General features: G+C 43.0%; 1 protein-coding gene across 7 annotated transcripts in view; it reads left to right on the top strand.

Moving 5' to 3' along the window:
- Positions 1–17: 17 nt before the first annotated feature.
- NMNAT1 (nicotinamide nucleotide adenylyltransferase 1) overlaps positions 18–16,645 on the top strand; it is a 31,543-nt gene continuing 14,915 nt past the window's right edge. For 2 of the 7 annotated variants that reach the window (XR_012897283.1, XM_006127073.4), the window contains exons 1-2: positions 12,354–12,445; positions 13,842–14,010. Coding sequence is in view for 1 of the 7 variants with exons in the window: in XM_006127073.4 (XP_006127135.2) it covers positions 13,989–14,010 (22 nt within the window). In the remaining 6 variants the exon portion in view is untranslated. Of the gene's footprint in view, positions 102–3,531; positions 3,611–8,373; positions 12,446–13,841; positions 14,011–15,522; positions 15,596–16,645 lie in introns of those variants that run through there. The other 5 variants (XR_012897280.1, XR_012897279.1, XR_012897281.1 and 2 more) reach the window with 5 other exon arrangements.

Here is a 16,645-nt window from a genome sequence, read left to right as displayed (position 1 = left end):
ATCGGGAGCGTTCTTTCTTGTGTGCTGTACACACGGTCCCATCGGTGCCTTGCCCCCCAGTCCGCAGTGGGTCGGGTTCCGTGGCGCAACCTGTCAGCCTGGTAAGCAGCTTCGGGGGGGAGGAGAAGGGGCTCTGCGGGGCAAGGAGGCCAGGGTCCGCGCTTGGTTACCCTGTGTGGGGAAGGGCGGCCTCCGGGGAGCACTGGCGAAAGAAGGGGCGCCCTCCCTCCGGGGGCCTTGGAGCTGGACAGGGGGCTGCCTCCTAGCGCGCAGCCCCAGGGTCTGTGGGTTTCATTTAGCTGCGTGTAACCAAGGTGCTGCCTTGCGAAATGCAGCCTGTTGCGCCTAAGGCGATGACGTGTTGCTCCTGCGACCCTTACACGAGTCAGTCCCATCCGTGAACTGCACAAGCAACGCCTACAGGCAGGAATAAGGTTTGTGGGACTGGGCCCTAAATTAGCTTGGCTGGTCTCAGTATCACTTCCTCCCAGGTGGCAGCTGGTTAACAATGCACAGCATCACTGTACACTGGATTTTTTACCAGTATGAATCGCAGGTACTGAAAATGGCACTTACATATGGCACTTTAAATACACATTTATTTGGAACCTCCCCCCCACAAATAGTCCTGTAGCACCTTCGAGACTAACGTATATATGTATAAAAAAAAACAAATGATCTCGTAGCACTTTATAGACTTAACAAAACATGTAGATGGTAGCATGGGCACAATACCGTCTACATGTTTTGTTAGTCTATAAAGTGCTACGAGATCATTTGTTGTTTTTTTCTGTACAAACTAACTAGACGACCCCCTGAAGTTTTATATATAGATATAGTATCATGAGTCACTCATATCTGAGGAAGTGGGTTTTGCCCAGGAAAGCTCATGATTGATATAGATATATGCTACAGGAGTACTCTTTTTTTTTTTTTTTTTTTAAAGTTACACACTAACATGGCTATCCATTTGAAAAATGTATTTGGGCATAAGATTTAGTGGGCAAAAACCTCCTTTGTCATTTTTTGCCCATAAAAGCTTATGTCCAAATAAATCTGTTAGTCTTTAAGGTGCCACATGACTTCTTGTTTATATAGAAAATGTATGTATACAATATATCAGTGGTTCCCAGCCTTTCGTGGCTGCCGGGCACCCAGGGGCGGGGCCACTCATGCGCACTGCACCTGGGGCCGGCACTGCACATGTGCTGTGTGACTAGGGCCGCCCACGCGCCCTGGGCCAGCACTGCGCATGTGCCGTGCACCCGGGGCAGGGGCCGCCCATGCGCCCGGGGCTGATACCACACATGTGTCACACGCTGGGAGCAGGGCCAGCCCAGATGTTTTGGCGGGAGCACATAAATGCCCTGGCTGGCACCATGGCACCCGCGGGCACCATGTTGGGAACCACTGCTTTATATTTTGTATCAGTTCCTCCTACTGAAATCAGATACAAAATCCTTGGTAAAAGATTGTAGCGACAGAAATAAGTTTTTATTGGTATAAATGAAACAAGGGGGTTTTTTTTAAGTAAAAGTAGAGTATATTAATTCTATATATAACTTTTTATTGCTTGCCCCAGTGAATTTTTGAATATGTATCTCAACAATGTCAAGTTACATATCCCCAAGGGAACTAATTTTATTTAAGTTATTTTGTTTACCCTTTTTGGCTATCTTTCAAAGATTTTCAGTATCTTATTTAGTAGTGGGCATGATGATAGTTGGATGTTGTGTAACTGACTTCAGCTATGTTATACTAAGTACGTACAAATGTATAAGGAGCTTTTTAATCAGTACATGCCAATAATTTGGCTTTTGGGGAGATGAATGAAAGAACATGGATTAAAAACCAACTATTGTTTCTTGGTATGAGTATTTAAATACTGTCAGAGGTCATATTGGAGTAATTTTATAGTGTTAATTCAGTAATGAAGAGTCCTAAATGATAATATGTAATTTAATACAACTTTATAATGAGGGAAAAAATGAGTTGATTTGGTATAGTGGTTAACCTTTTTAGGATATTCTGAGTAGAAGGCTTTCTTGTTCTATAAAGGTTCTTGTAGCACCAGAACCATCATAGCATCTTCCAGAACTGCATCAGATTATGTGATTAGCATCTGTCACATGTGGTTGATTTTCTCTCTCATCTTCTTCCCAGGGAAAAACTAGGGGGCACATCTATTCACCAGATGGGAAGTGCGATTCGCTGCTTGTGTAGACCTAAAAATAGCAATATGCCAATCCATATTGGATTAGCAGTCCATATACTTATTGGCTGTGTCTAGACTGGCCAGTTTTTCCAGAAAATCAGCCGCTTTTCCGGAAACACTTGCCAGCTGTCTACACTGTTCACTTGAATTTCCGTAAAAGCACTGACGATCTCATGTAAGATTGTCAGTGTTCTTGTGGAAATACTAAGCTGCTCCCGTTCAGGCAAAAGTCCTTTTGCACAAAACTTTTGCGCAAAAGGGCCAGTGTAGACAGCTCAGATTTGTTTTCTGCAAAAAAGCCCCGATCACGAAAATGGCGATCGGGGCTTTTTTGCGGAAAAGCGTCCGTGCCAATCTAGATTCTCTATTCTAAAAATGCTTTTAACGGAAAAAGACTTAAGACAGATTGAGCTCAAATTGCGTTTCAAGTATCACCCGGAATACCTACCCACTCTAAATTAGGCAATAGCATTTCCACAATTTTGTAATGGAAGTAAGGAGCCTTGAAATCTGCTCCAGCAATGGTTTCAAATAAGCCCTTTTGTAAAAGAACCCTGAAATTAATTGAGTTAGTTCTTCCTGATTATATCAGGGCTCAGTTTGGTTCAGTAAGCAGTTCTTCACAGTTAGAGGAAAGATATGTACAATTGAGATGAATAGGAATAACTGTGAGGTATTCTAAAAGTTGCCTGAAATTAAGCAATAAGAAGTCAATAATTCAACAACAACACATTAATTTCTTAAATAGTTTCAGCTTTTCATATTCAGTTCTTCACTCAATCTGACAGTAAATGGGCTCTAAGCATTACTAGATTCCTACATTACTGTTCTCTTCAGGGAAAAGCTAACTCATTTCGCTTTATACAAGGCACCATTTTCCAACAAAGTAGATCAGAATGCTGCCAGAATATGAAGGTGACAGAGGGTCTTTCCATACTAAATTGACCCCAGTTCTGAAAATGCCACTGGTTTTAAAAAGTATAGTATCAGAAAATGCATATTGCACAGTGGTATTAGATTTCAGCTCTTCTGCTCCCCATGCCAGCACACACTTGTGTTTCCTTAGGAAATACTGCTAGACTGCAGATGTCAGCAAGAATTAAGAAATTGAGAGTATGTGAGGCTAATTAGATCTTGCCTATAAATACCTCTCAATTTGTAAAGAGACACGAGTTAGAAGGCAAGTTTATGGTGCAGTTTAATAGCTGCCTGATTGTAAAATTAATTTGCATGATGCAAAGCCATTTGATCGCACTGCTGAAAAAGGCACTGTATATTTTCATTCTTAAGTTTCTGATTATCTTCCCCTTTTTTAGGAGCAGGAAATCTATCCTATTCAGATCTGCAGTCTGAGTCACTTTCTTCTTTGAAACTGGAGCTTTATGCATTACAAAGGCAAGTCCAGCTCCTTCCTTCTCCTGTTCCATAGTGGTTTCCATAGCAACTTTTCCAGCTGATGCCAATTGCAAGAACTGCACTCAAAATGGCACCAAACCTTTCAGGTCCTTGCCTGCTGACTGTTTTGTGATAATAAGGAAGAATATTTGAAAAATTCTTTGTAAAAACTCTTGAAAGCACTGAAAAGCACTGACACAGAGCGAACTTATAAGGATACCAAAGCCCTGCAGTTTCCATTCAAGAGCTCCCTGATGTTCAGTTCTTCTCAGTGTGATTGTTAGAAAGATTAGTAATTTCTTCACTCCCTTTCTACGGAAGAGTGACCTTGTCAGAACTTTCCAGGCAGGAATTTTGCTGTGAGAACTGTGGCAGAATATTCAGTGCTTTGCATAGAGGACACACACAACTGCATCAGGAGATTAACTAATAACATATTCTAGTTTTAATCTGTTCAGAATCAAGTCTGGAGAAACCGTACTGGCAAGCCAGACCACATTGTCATGAAAAAGAACACTAAAACATAATTAGGATAAGAGGAGAACAATGAAAAGAAATTACATTTGTAGGAGAGTATTTACTCTACATGTATGGTCATTCATAGTTTCTTTCAGTTTCATCCACCCTATAAAATACTTTGTTACAAAAGCCAGACTCCAACTGGAAGCAGTGCAAATAAATGACACATTTCTGGCATTTGTAAAAAATAAAATTATTTACATGTATTGCCCACTATCTTGGATTAAAACTGAACGTTTAAGAAATCTAATTCTTTCATCAATGCTACTGAATTATTTTCACTACACTCATCTTCCACAGCAAAAATAGATTCTTCATTTTTACTTGTAATTATAAGATTTCTTCATGTATACTAACACTATGCTGCCCTGTTTGGGCTTTTGAAAGGGTTTAATTTCTTACTTAAAGAAAATTTAAAAATACCTACTGAAATCACAGTACTCACTGACCGCATCACAAACAGATAATAAAATTTGGGATAATTTTGGCCTGTGTAAAAAAACAAGTGTGAGAGAGACCCCTTCTTATCATTATAGCAATGTTTGCCAGTGTTTTAATTTGATAAATGAAAGGAGTAGTAATACTTCTTTTGACAGTATGACTAGAAGTACTCTGAAGGTGCAGCAAACACGCTTCTCCCATTTTAATCCAACTCACTAATTTCAAAATTAGGCTAATATTTTCATAGTTTTTTTATTATTCTTTTCCATTTTAGATGTCTAGCAATCCACCCACTAATGTAGAGAACATGCAACTAATTATAAAAGAGAATAACAACATAAAATTATTCAACTAATTATACCACTTATAAATATAACTAGCAGCATTTTTATCATAGTATTGCCGAGACGACTGGGAGTTTTGCCATTAAAATGCTCAGGTCCCTTCATTTAAGAGCAGTTAGAAATAGTCCATTAATAAGATGTGGAAACTAATTTTGCTTTAGAATACATAAAATTAGAAGTGGAATGAAGGCTTGAATACATACATACTGAGTAGCTAAGGCAGTTAATACAACAGTACAAATTCCTTCATTAAAGGAGCCTATACTTCAGAATACAGTAGATCACCTTGAGCACCTATGAAACTGTATCCGCAAGAGTAAGCACCAAAGCCATTTCTGGAAAGATAGGAGAAGAATCGAGAGAACAATTCTTTAAACTTCTTCTGAGTGAGTGACTCTTTCAAGAAATCTTTATTTTGTCCACTGTGTTGCAGGACCAGTCTAAACAACTTTGTCGTCTATAGCATAGCTAACAGCAAAGTATTTTGTCATTTCACTTGACACACAGAACTAACTACATAAAATATATTGCAAAGTTAAAATGACACTTAAGTTTAGCAGCCACATATTGTTCATCTTGAGTTTATCTTCCTACCCTATCTTCATAACACCAGTGCATCTCTCCTAGATGGGAGGGATCGCTCTGTGATTTGAGCATTGACCTGCTAAACCCAGCATTGTGAGTTTAATCCTTGAGGGGGGCTATTTAGGAATCTGGGGTAAATCTGTCAGAGATGGTCCTGTGGTGAGGACAGGGGACTGGACTTGATGACGTCTCAAAGTCCCTTCCAGTTCTATGAGATAGGTATATCTCCATATATTTATAACAGGCATGTTCCTGCTAGGTCCAAAACAGCCAGAAGTATGTGTGAATGGTCAAAGAACAGAAGTGGCAATCACCCATAGTAGTTATATCATAGATAAGTCAGATACATTAACTCTTTTTAACAATGGTGTAGATTTTCTCAGCCTTCATCTTGGTCCTGGCATCTCAGTCGGACATTTCATGATTCTTGAATTAAATTTTTAACTATATTGCCTGTTAGGAGAAATCAGGCCTGTGATGCTCCCCTGATACTCGCTCAAATTTCTCTACTCTATCATCTCCACTGACTTTCAGGTGCGTACTCAAGGGGGAGCAAATAGGGGCATGTACTCTCCCCAATAATCAGTGAGGAACACAGTACTTCCTGTGCCCTGGGACTGCAATTGGGAGAAAGGTGCAGCACCATAGCTGGGGGAGTTCTCTCTACCCATTGCAGATCTGGAGTTGTGGGAGTTTTCTCTCCCCAGGGACTTGGTAGGAAGGTGGGGTCAGCAAGCTCCTCCCAGGGCTGTGGAGGGGGGGGGGGGAACAAGTTCCTCCTGGGGCCAGGGTTAGGGAGAGCAAGCTTCTGTACCCTTCCAAAAGAGGTTAAATTTAAATTCCTGTGCATGGTCCTACTTCAGTGGAGTCATTCTTGATTTACACCAGTGTGACAGGAGACCAAATCCTGTTTCTTTGCTGTTACACATATCTCACTGTAAAACCCAGATGCCTGCAGAAATCACCAATGGTGAAGGAAGTAAAGATACTACCAATGAACTTGATCAAAAATGGCTAGTTGCAGTATTGGGATTGCTTTTCAGACCAAGTTTATCCCAAGAAATCAGTTAAACATTCACTGAAAGAATTTTTTTTAAAATTTTATTTTGCAAGACAAAATGAATATTGCATTTCCGAATGTCTGTATCTGTACATTTTAGATGTATGTTTTAATCTTTTGTTAGATAACATTATTCTAAAATAGTATTAAAGCTTTGATACAAACCAAAGATTGGCAAGAGTTAAAACTAAGAAATAGCAAGATATTCCTCTTCCTGTTACATATACCATTTATACCTGACTTATCTCACTTGTCACCCTGCCACCAAAGAAATACTAATTAGGCACTTTTGGTAACACAGGATTGTTGCTGATTTCATTGATTCAGGCTGCAGGACCACCCTACCTTCACTACTTTACTTTAAATGAGCAGGTTGCTAATGTAGAAACAGGAGTTGAAAATGGTACCACCTAGTTAAAACTTCAACAAGCCTTTCCTGCCACATCCATTCCTTTATTGGAGTTTTCAGTCCTTCAGGTTTGTGCTGTCTGATATTCAGGGGAGTGAAAACAGCTGCCAGTCTCCTTGTCAAAAGGGAACAGACACTATGGGACAGGCTATGATTTCGCTCTTCTCAAGAACATCTCAGAGCACTCAAATCAGTCCCTTAGGTAAGAGACCTATTTCATTTCTCCCCCGTAGACTCAGAATTCATCATGCATGCATTAAATTAACCTGCACAAGTTTTACTAATTCAGCATTTTTGTACCTCTGTAGGATGTAGACCTCAAGGATCAGAATGGTGATTCCAAAACAAACACTATAATCTGATTCAAAAGAAAATAATATTAATGACATTATTATTTATTACTTACTACACAACTCTGTTATGTGGTTACCTGATACATTCAAGTCTTGGTTCCATATTTAAAGCTAGCAAAGGACTTGTAGCCACATTTCAAAGATACTGAGTATGCAACAATTCCCAAGTCAGTTTTAGTGTGTCTACACTGCACCATAGCTCAAAATAAGATACACAATTTGCATAGCTCAAATTGCATATCTTATTTCAAAATAACTTATTTTGTAATTTGGCACTGTCTACACAGCACCAAATTTCAAAATAACCCATTGTTCCAAAATGTCCCTTACTCCGTGCAGAATTAAGTTTACAGGGACATCGGAATAGTGAGCCTGAAATAATGGGCTTGCTGTTAAGATGCGGGATAGCTATTTCAGGATACTCCAGTATCCTGAAATAGCGTTGCAGTGTAGAGGTAGCCACGGGAAATAACTTACAAAGTCTAAGAGATTTGAGGGAACCATGCTCATAGGAAGGGACAAAATACCATTAAGATGATGCCTCTACATCAGGCATGTCCAAAGTCCGGCCCGCGGGCCAAATGCGGCCCGCGGTCGGATTTAATACGGCCCCCCGCTTCTCCCGGCTCCCCGGTGCTTTTTTTAACTGGCGCACTCAGCGCGCCGCTTCGGGGGGCCGCCGCCGCCGCCGCGGTCCCAAACCCTGCTCCTGCACTCCGCTTTGGGGCTGAGAGTGCAGGGACAGCCCCCGCTTCCTCCCCCTCTCCTGGCTCCCCGGCGCTCCTCTGACTGGCGCCGCTTCCGGCCGCGCCGCCGCCGTCCATGGCGGCCGCTGCGGTCCTAAAGTCCTCCATGTAGGGCACGTCCGCAGCCCCGCTCCCCCGCTTGGCTACGGGTTCGCCTTGCCCCCGGGCCGCCATGAGGCCAGCGTGCCCTGCGCTCTCCGCCCGCCTCTGACCCTGCAAGCCCTCTACCTTGGGGCTGAGAGTGCAGGGACGGACTCCGCAGCTGCTCAAGTTCAGTATCTGTGATTGGCCCTGCCCACTGTCAGCTTCCTGGCGGGCTCAGGCACGTGGAGCTGCGAACATTAGAGACTTCGCCACAAACGGGCTCAGGCACGTGTAGCTCATCATTAGAGACTTCTCCACAAACAGCCACAAAGGCAAGAGAATTCTTGTTGGGCAGTGTATTAGTGCAGTGTATTACTTGGGCAGTGTATTAAACCTCTGGCACTGCGCTCACATGATCCCTTCCCCTTCTGGTCAATTTAAAAAAATGGCGACTGTAAATAAGAGAAGGAAAGTTGACAGTGAGGGCCGCCGCTTCCAGGACAGGTGGAAAGTGGAATATTTCTTCACTGAAATAGAGAATCACTGTGTTTGTCTGATATGCCAAGAGACTGTGGCTGTTTATAAGGAATTTAATGTCAAGAGACACTACCAGTCGAGACATAGCACATACGACAAGCTTACAGGGCACGACCGCAGTGAAAAGTTGAAGCAACTTGAAGCTGTTTTAATGTCACAACAGAAATTTTTCATAAGAGCCCGTGAGTCAAATGAAAATGCCACAAGGGCGAGCTATGAGGTGGCAACGTTAATTGCTAAAAATTGCAAATCTTTTGCTGAGGGTGACTTTATCAAAGAATGCGTTATGAAAATGGTTGAGAATATCTGTCCCGAGAAGAAGCAAGAGTTTGCCAACATTTGCCTGGCTCGTAACACTGTAGCACGGAGAATTGAAGAGATTTCATCAGATATTAAGAGACAGTTGACATCCAAAGGAGTGGATTTTGACTTCTTTTCAATAGCCTGTGATGAAAGCACGGACCTATCTGACACAGCTCAGTTGCTGATTTTTATGAGAGGGGTGGACGATGAAATGAATGTGACTGAAGAGCTACTTGACCTCCAGAGCCTTACGGACCAAACAAGAGGAAAAGATTTATTTGTTTCTGTTAGTTCCGCCATAGATGACATGAAACTGCTTTGGAACAAAGTTACTGGGATTATTACTGATGGGGCACCTGCCATGGTTGGTGAACGAAGTGGATTATCAACCCTAATCTGTAACAAGGTGATAGAAGAAGGAGGCAAAGCTATTAAACTCCATTGTATAATTCATCAACAAGTTCTCTGTGCTAAACATCTCAAATATGATCATGTTATGAAACCGGTGCTAAAGACTATTAATTTTATTCGCTCTAAAGCCCTGTGCCACCGCCAGTTTAAACAGTTTCTACTGGACATCCAGGCTGAATACGAAGATGTTTTATATCACAACGATGTAAGATGGCTCAGTCGGGGGTCTGCACTGCAGCGTTTCTACTCTCTCAGAAAGGAAATCGGAGAATTCTTGGAAACAAAGGGACAACCAATGCGAGAACTATCTGATCCTATTTGGCTGGCTGATTTGGGGTTTCTAGTTGACATAAAAAAGCATCTGAATGTACTGAACACGAGTCTTCAGGGGAAAGATGCAGCGGTGAACCAGCTTTATTCACACCTCAAAGCCTTTGGGACAAAGCTGCAACTTTTCATAAGGCAGTTGTCACAAACACAGCCCAATACCATACATTTTTCAGCGTTGCAGGAAATAATGAACAGTTTTCCACAGGACAATATCAGTGCGCAAACGAGCAGGTATGCAGCAGACATTGCATCTCTGGCTGGGGAGTTTAAATGGCGCTTTCAGGACTTTGCAGCTATTGAAAAGGAGATCAGCCTTTTCTCCTCTCCATTCTCTGTTGACCCCGAGGATGCTCCAGATCAGCTGCAGCTCGAGCTCATTGAGCTGCATTGTGACAGCGAGTTACGCAGTCGTCACCAACAGCTCTCTCTTGTGAACTTTTACCGCCAACTGGATAAGAGCCGGTTTCAAGAGATTCGAACATTGGCTAAGAAAATGCTGAGCTTGTTTGGCTCAACATATATGTGTGAGAAGACATTCTCTGCTATGAACTTTAACAAGAACCGCGTGAGGACAAGACTAAGTGACTCTCACCTGCGTGACATTTTGCGCATCAAAACCACTGCCTTTGAACCAGACCTAGCCTATGTACTGCAGTCCAGATCTCAGTTTCACCCTTCACATTAGTGTAGGCAAGTTTTTTTTTTTCAATTGAGATGAATACATTGTAAAATCTCAGTTAATGTCAGTTGGTCTAAATCAGTTATAAATATATTTGGACACAACATGTATAGTTGGTGTTATGTCGTTTGCCGTTTGCAATAAACTTTGCATAAAATAGTTAATTTGCATTTAATTTTAATGGTTCAAAGAATGTCAGGCAAAATGGTCGGCCCTCACGCATGTTCACTTCATCAAATCTGGCCCTCTTTGAAAAAAGTTTGGACACCCCTGCTCTACATGAACTGAATTTCTATTTAGCGTGATTTTGCAACCGCAAACCTTAATCTGGAGACAAAGGCACTGAGAATTGTAAGGAGTTTCCCCACTGCAAGCAGAAGGGCATATTGCTACAATAATTTTTTTCCCACTGTATCATTCAGATCCTTTCAGTGAAGACAAGTACTTTGTCCCCTGATAATATGCTGTTCTAATAGCAAATTTAATTTCATCATCTGTTTTGCAAGCATGGTCTAACCCTACCAGGTATTCTCCTATGAGCATATTCCTTTCAAAGCTTTACAGTATTTTAGTCCCAACCTGATTTGGTCCCAACCTGATATTTTGTAAACCTTTCTTTATAATGGGATGTAAAATACTGTTTAACTGATCATTAATTACAATAATATTAAAATTATAATTATTATAATGTTATTAATAACTGTTATTAAACATTTTGTTTAACTGATTAAAGTGGAGGCAGGCAGGATGGTCGCTCCACCACTGGGCGGTGGTTCCTCTCCACCGCAACAGATAGCAGCTGCACTGGTCACGCTGGAGCAACTCCTGCCTGTGGCGGGCTGGGGCACCTTGCACGCAGGAGCTCCTCTGGCATCCCAGCCTGAGCAGCTCTTGACTGTAGAGCACTCCGGCCTGCACCAGCCTTCAGTAGTTAACCTTAACTTGTAAAACATTCACATCCCTACTTCATAAGCATTCCTTTCCCACTAGAAAGTCAATGTCTTTTGATATTTATGCTAAATTTGCTACTGTATTTTGAAACTGGTGTTTTATATTATACTAAAAGATTTACCTGGCATGGCTCGGGCCCTTAATCAATTATTGTTTTTCTTCATTTAAATCAATACTCTGGGGTGGGCCTGGGAATGAGGGGTTGAGTATGCAGGTTGTCCTTGGACAACAACTACCTGAGCAGTCTCTCACCGCAACAGCTTGGGCCCAGGTGAGAAACCTCTCCATGACTGCTGCAATTCCAGCAGGCACAGCAGAGGGAGGGCTGCATGTCCCCCAGCTGGAACAGGTCCAGGGTCAAATGTCCTCTGTGCTCCCCAGCCAGAGTGAGGAATGCAGCAAATTGTGCATTTTCCCCTCGCTCCCCGATGAAGGGGAACAGCTTGCAATGTTCCCATATGAATCAGTGGGAGGAAGGGAGTGAAGTTTCAGCCCCCACCCCAAAGGATGCCTGTGGGGTGGGAAGCTCAAGGAGGAGGCAGTCCCATATGGGGATGGTTGCGCGCCCAGCCAGACTTTCACCTGCCTGTTGATGCTGACTCTTTTCAGTATGGGTTTTGTGAGAAGCAATCCCCTTCCAGGCATATCCCATTTTTGTGACACCATCAAGACCTTGCCTTACTTTGTTATGATAAGAGGAAGCTGTATACTGAATTTGGTGGTTCTAGCTCAGCCTCTTACTGTTTAGCACAGGGGTGGACAAGAAGCTGCCAGTAGGCTGGATTGAGCCCACAGCTGCCTCGCTGGGACCCTTAAGCACAGCGGCAGCCCCTTTAAATGTGGCTGCTCTATTCTGGGAGTGAGGAGGGAGGCTTTGTGCTGTCCCACCCCTCAGCAAAATCTCTTAGCTCCCATTGGCCAGTTTCTGACCAGTAGCAGCTGAGATATTTTGCTGGCAGCAGGGGCAGCCAATGAAGCTTCCTCCCTCCCCCCCTTCCACCCTACCCTGAGTAAAGCCACATGGAGCAGCGTGCAACTGCAGCCTTCAGGTTCCTGCAGGATTGCTTACTGAGCGCTGCCTAGGTAAGCATCTCCCAGGCAGAGCCTGCCTCTGGCACCCCCATCCACTCCCCCCCAACTACCTGCCCCAGGCCACCATCCAAATCCTCTGTATGCCTTTCCCCCAGGTCACAACTCCCTCCCAGACTCTCAAGCTTCTCCTATACCCTTCCCCCAGCCCAGAATCCTCTCTGGCACACATACCCCCTTTGTGACCCTGCACAAAGTGGGAATTGAGGAGCATCATGTGGCTATAGTCAATGTTGCTAGTTTTGTTAGTTTTAGAAGCACTAAATTCTCTTTTAAAAAATAATATCTAAAAGTTAAAGCAGTATCTAACGTACATTAACTCTACCCTGTACACAAGTATTTAGTCTTTTGATAAAGGGGATTTAGGCTTTAATTATTTTTGTTGCTTTACTGGACTTAAGAGAGTCTAAACTATGCCCCTCGTTTCTGCTGTGGATACCTCCCCCCCCCCACACACCCATATTTAATAGCCCTAAAAAAAATGGTGCTTACGATCTGAACTGATGGTGTGTATGCACTCATCAGATCAATTGTTAGGCCAGGTGAGTCAGGCAGTAGGTTGATGTTCAAGAGCCTGTGAGAAGTGCCATTTAGGAGAGGTTTTAGTAACAGTAATATTTGGCTGGTAAGCGTGACAAAATTCTGGTCTAACCTTGTAGTTCATTTCTGGTATCAGTTGCCCTTGGATTTCAAAAGTGAGCATTCACCTAACTAGTGCTTACTTTCCTTAGTTCACCAGAAGCAGAATCCCTTTATTGCAGTTGTTTTCAAAGTGTGGTCTGTGGACAGATCTCCGCTGACCCAGCAGTCGACTGCTCTGCTGCTGTTAGGGCCCTTGGCTGGGATGCAGTGGAGTGGGTGGGTCTGCGTCGTCCCCCCCGCCACCCTATTCTTGGGTAGTGAGATTCTCTCCCCTTGTTTGTTCCCATTCAGCAGCCTGCATCTGTCGGACCCCCACGGTTGGGCCAGAGGACACTCTTGGGGGTTATTGTCGCCCTGCCCTGAACAAGGGCCGGTGTTTACCGACTTTGGTTACAGACTGTGTGCAGACCGAAGGGCTGGCAGCCACAGCTGATACCCTGCTCAATTCTTGTGGGGAATCATGGGGAGGGGTGGCTGCCCACTGATCTTGAAGGGAAAGAGCCCCTCCCTGAGCCTCACCAGGCTACAGGGCTGGCACAGCAGCCCACCCACTGCAGGCAGGGACTGCTCCAGCCCCATGGGGCTTGCCATGGGGCATGGGTGCTCCAGCCTGGCCAGAGCAGCCCCTGTGTGCGATGGGCCCAGCCCAGGAGCATGGCAGGCAGGGAGGGTTAATTGGTTTAATTGGTTAATTGCTTAAACAGTATATTTAACTGGTTAACCAATTAAATGGATTTTACATCCCTAGCTGGAATGAGGAAGAATCTCAGGAATCCATGAACATACTACTGTTCTGCAAAGCACTATAGCTGAATGAATTGCAAACAGCACTGGTATTCGATCCTCTAGACACAGTGGACCACCGATTGCGGAGTTGTGAGACAAGCACAGACCAATGGCAGTACACTGCGATGTAGGTATGGGACAATCAACAGTGCCTTCAAAACTTTCACATGCGTAAATCCACTTTCATGGAATGCTGCAAATTGCTTTCCCCCTCCCTGAAGCTCAAGAATACCAGAATGAGGCTTGTTCTAACAGTGAAGAAGCGAGTGGCCATAGCCCTGTGAAAGCTTGCAATGCCAGATAGCTGTCAATCAGTTGGGAATCAGTTTAGAGTGGTGAAATGTACAGTGGGGGATGTGTGATCCTAGTAGCCAAGGAAATCAAACCAGGTACTTCTAGATGGTGCTGCAGGGGCTGGTAGGTCACAAGGACTGTTTCACTAACATCAACGTGAGATCGTCGGGAAAGGTGCATGATATGCACATCTTTAGGAACTCCTGCCTGTTCGGCAAGCTATAATCTGGAACGCTTTTCCCTGATCAGAAAATTACAAGTGGAGACATTGAAATGCCAATATTGACCATTGCAGATCCAGCCTACCCCTTGCCTCCATGGCTCATGAAGCTGTACACAGGCAGTCTGGACCACAATCAGGAGCAGCTCACTACAGCTGAGTAAATGCAGAAAGGCTGTTAAATGTGCTTTTAAAGGGAAAGTTCCACAGTCTGCTAACTAGGTTAGAACATTCCCACTGTAGTGGAAGCCTGCTGTGTGTTCCATAATATTTGTGAGAACAAGGGGGAAATGTATCTGTCTGGGTGAAATGCTGAGGCACAGTGTTTGGCCAGGGATTTTGAGCAGCCAGACACCAGGGCAATAAGGAGAGCACAGCATGGGGCAGTGCTAATCAGAGATACTTTGAAAGATAGTTGTATGAACGGCCAGTTTGAGAGCAACATGCATGACTCTCAAACAAGGTGCCCTTATATTCAGTGTACTTGCCTGTAATGTTGCCTCCTCTCCCAGGAGCCCTTAAATGCATGGGGAATGGGAGTCCAGGGTGGCCTCACACCCAGTCCCCAGGGATGCATCACAAAACAAATGGCTGTCCTCATAATTATGAGCACTCCCTCTCCCCAAAAGCTCCTGCCCTAGACTCCTGTTCTGTCACTGCTCTGTCCTCCTTAATAAAAATGAATAATTTGTGAACAACAGTCTCTCTACTTCTTGTATTATCCATTTAAACCAATAGAGTTACTCTGGATCTGTACTATTGTGGCTAACAGCAGATCCTTGATCTTTCATATTTAATTTCTCTATTCCTTTGTTGTGTGCATGGGATTTCCATTAATACTTCAAGGGAAAATGGGCCCCTCAGTTGGGCCAAATCCTTACGTTTTTATTCAGACAAAATGTTGCCAAAATCATTGGAATTATTGCATAAATAAGGGTAGAGTAGAAGCTGAATAAAAACTTTTATCTGAAACTGCTAGCAGTGCTGCAGGAAAATATCTGGAGAGTCTTGAATTATGTATTTAAGTTTTAGTGGCAAACTAGGCTTAGTGTTGTGACTTATTTTCCTCGTTTTAAAAGGCTAACAACTAAATTTGCTGGTCCTGTTCTGCTTTCTGATGTTGTTACAGTAGACTTCCGATAATCTGGAACCTTTGGGACCTAGGTGGTGCTGGATTATCGGATATGCCGGACTATCAGGAGGTACTATAAACTGGTTTTATATATATACTGTATACAGTATAACTGTATATAAAGTGTTTTTAACCCTTTTTATTGTACATACTGTATACAGTATACTGTAATGTTTTAGTTTTTTAACCCTTTTCGCTCGGTTCAGCTGATGCCGCTGCTGTTTTGTGACTCGTTTTTTGCCGAAGCTCACTCACTAGGCTCTTGCCATTTTGATGCCGGACTGTCGGAAGTGCCGTACGATTGGATGCCGGACTATTGGAGTTTTACTGTAAATAGTGAGTTTAGATACTTGGATCTATTCCTGAGGTTCCAGGAATGGTGATTTTTTTTCCCCCCTCTTTTTGTTTTGTTTTTGTTTTAATTTCAAAACAATTTTTTTTTTAATTATAGAAGGTGAGAGGCAGGGAACTGAATGGTAATGTCAAGAATTTTGATCAGTTTACTTGTTCTTCTTGCCACTGTTCTGTTCAGACTGGTGATAACTTCACCTGCACAGCTAAGAGGAGTGCCTCTGCTTCCTCTGGTAATATCACAAAGTTGCCATATGAGGAGTTTTGTCTGCTCTGTGTTTCAGTAGGAAGAGCTGAAAAAGGTAACTAGAAAAGATTTTGTTCCTCATCTCATAATACAACCAATAGACATCATTGTCACTAGGGTCAGCTAGATTTGATGGTTCATTAGAGGCTATATTTTTGTGTTCAAATGTAGTAATGTTTGAGCTGCTTTCTGTATTAAGCAAGTGGTGATTTCATATCTCTATGACCTACGTGGGCCTCCATTACCAGAATAACTGAATGCCTCTCAAATATTTTAAAATAAAAGTCTCTCTCTCTCTTTCTTCACAGTGTAATAAGAGCGTAATAGCCTTATAGTTTTTCTGTTTGCATTGTGCTATATTGTGTATTTCTCTGTGTGAATAACTTTTTGGGGAAAAGCTAATCTGAGAAATGAATTTTGTATTTAGGTGTGGATGTGTTTTGTCCTAACCTCTTGCAGGAAGATTCATAGTTGAGGTCCAATTCTTATAAAAATTCTGTTTCCCAGACTTGCAAGCTTCTC

The sequence above is a fragment of the Pelodiscus sinensis genome, chromosome 23 (genome assembly GCF_049634645.1).
Source record: "Pelodiscus sinensis isolate JC-2024 chromosome 23, ASM4963464v1, whole genome shotgun sequence".
Taxonomy (NCBI): domain Eukaryota; kingdom Metazoa; phylum Chordata; order Testudines; family Trionychidae; genus Pelodiscus; species Pelodiscus sinensis.
This window is presented reverse-complemented; position numbering and strand designations above follow the sequence as displayed.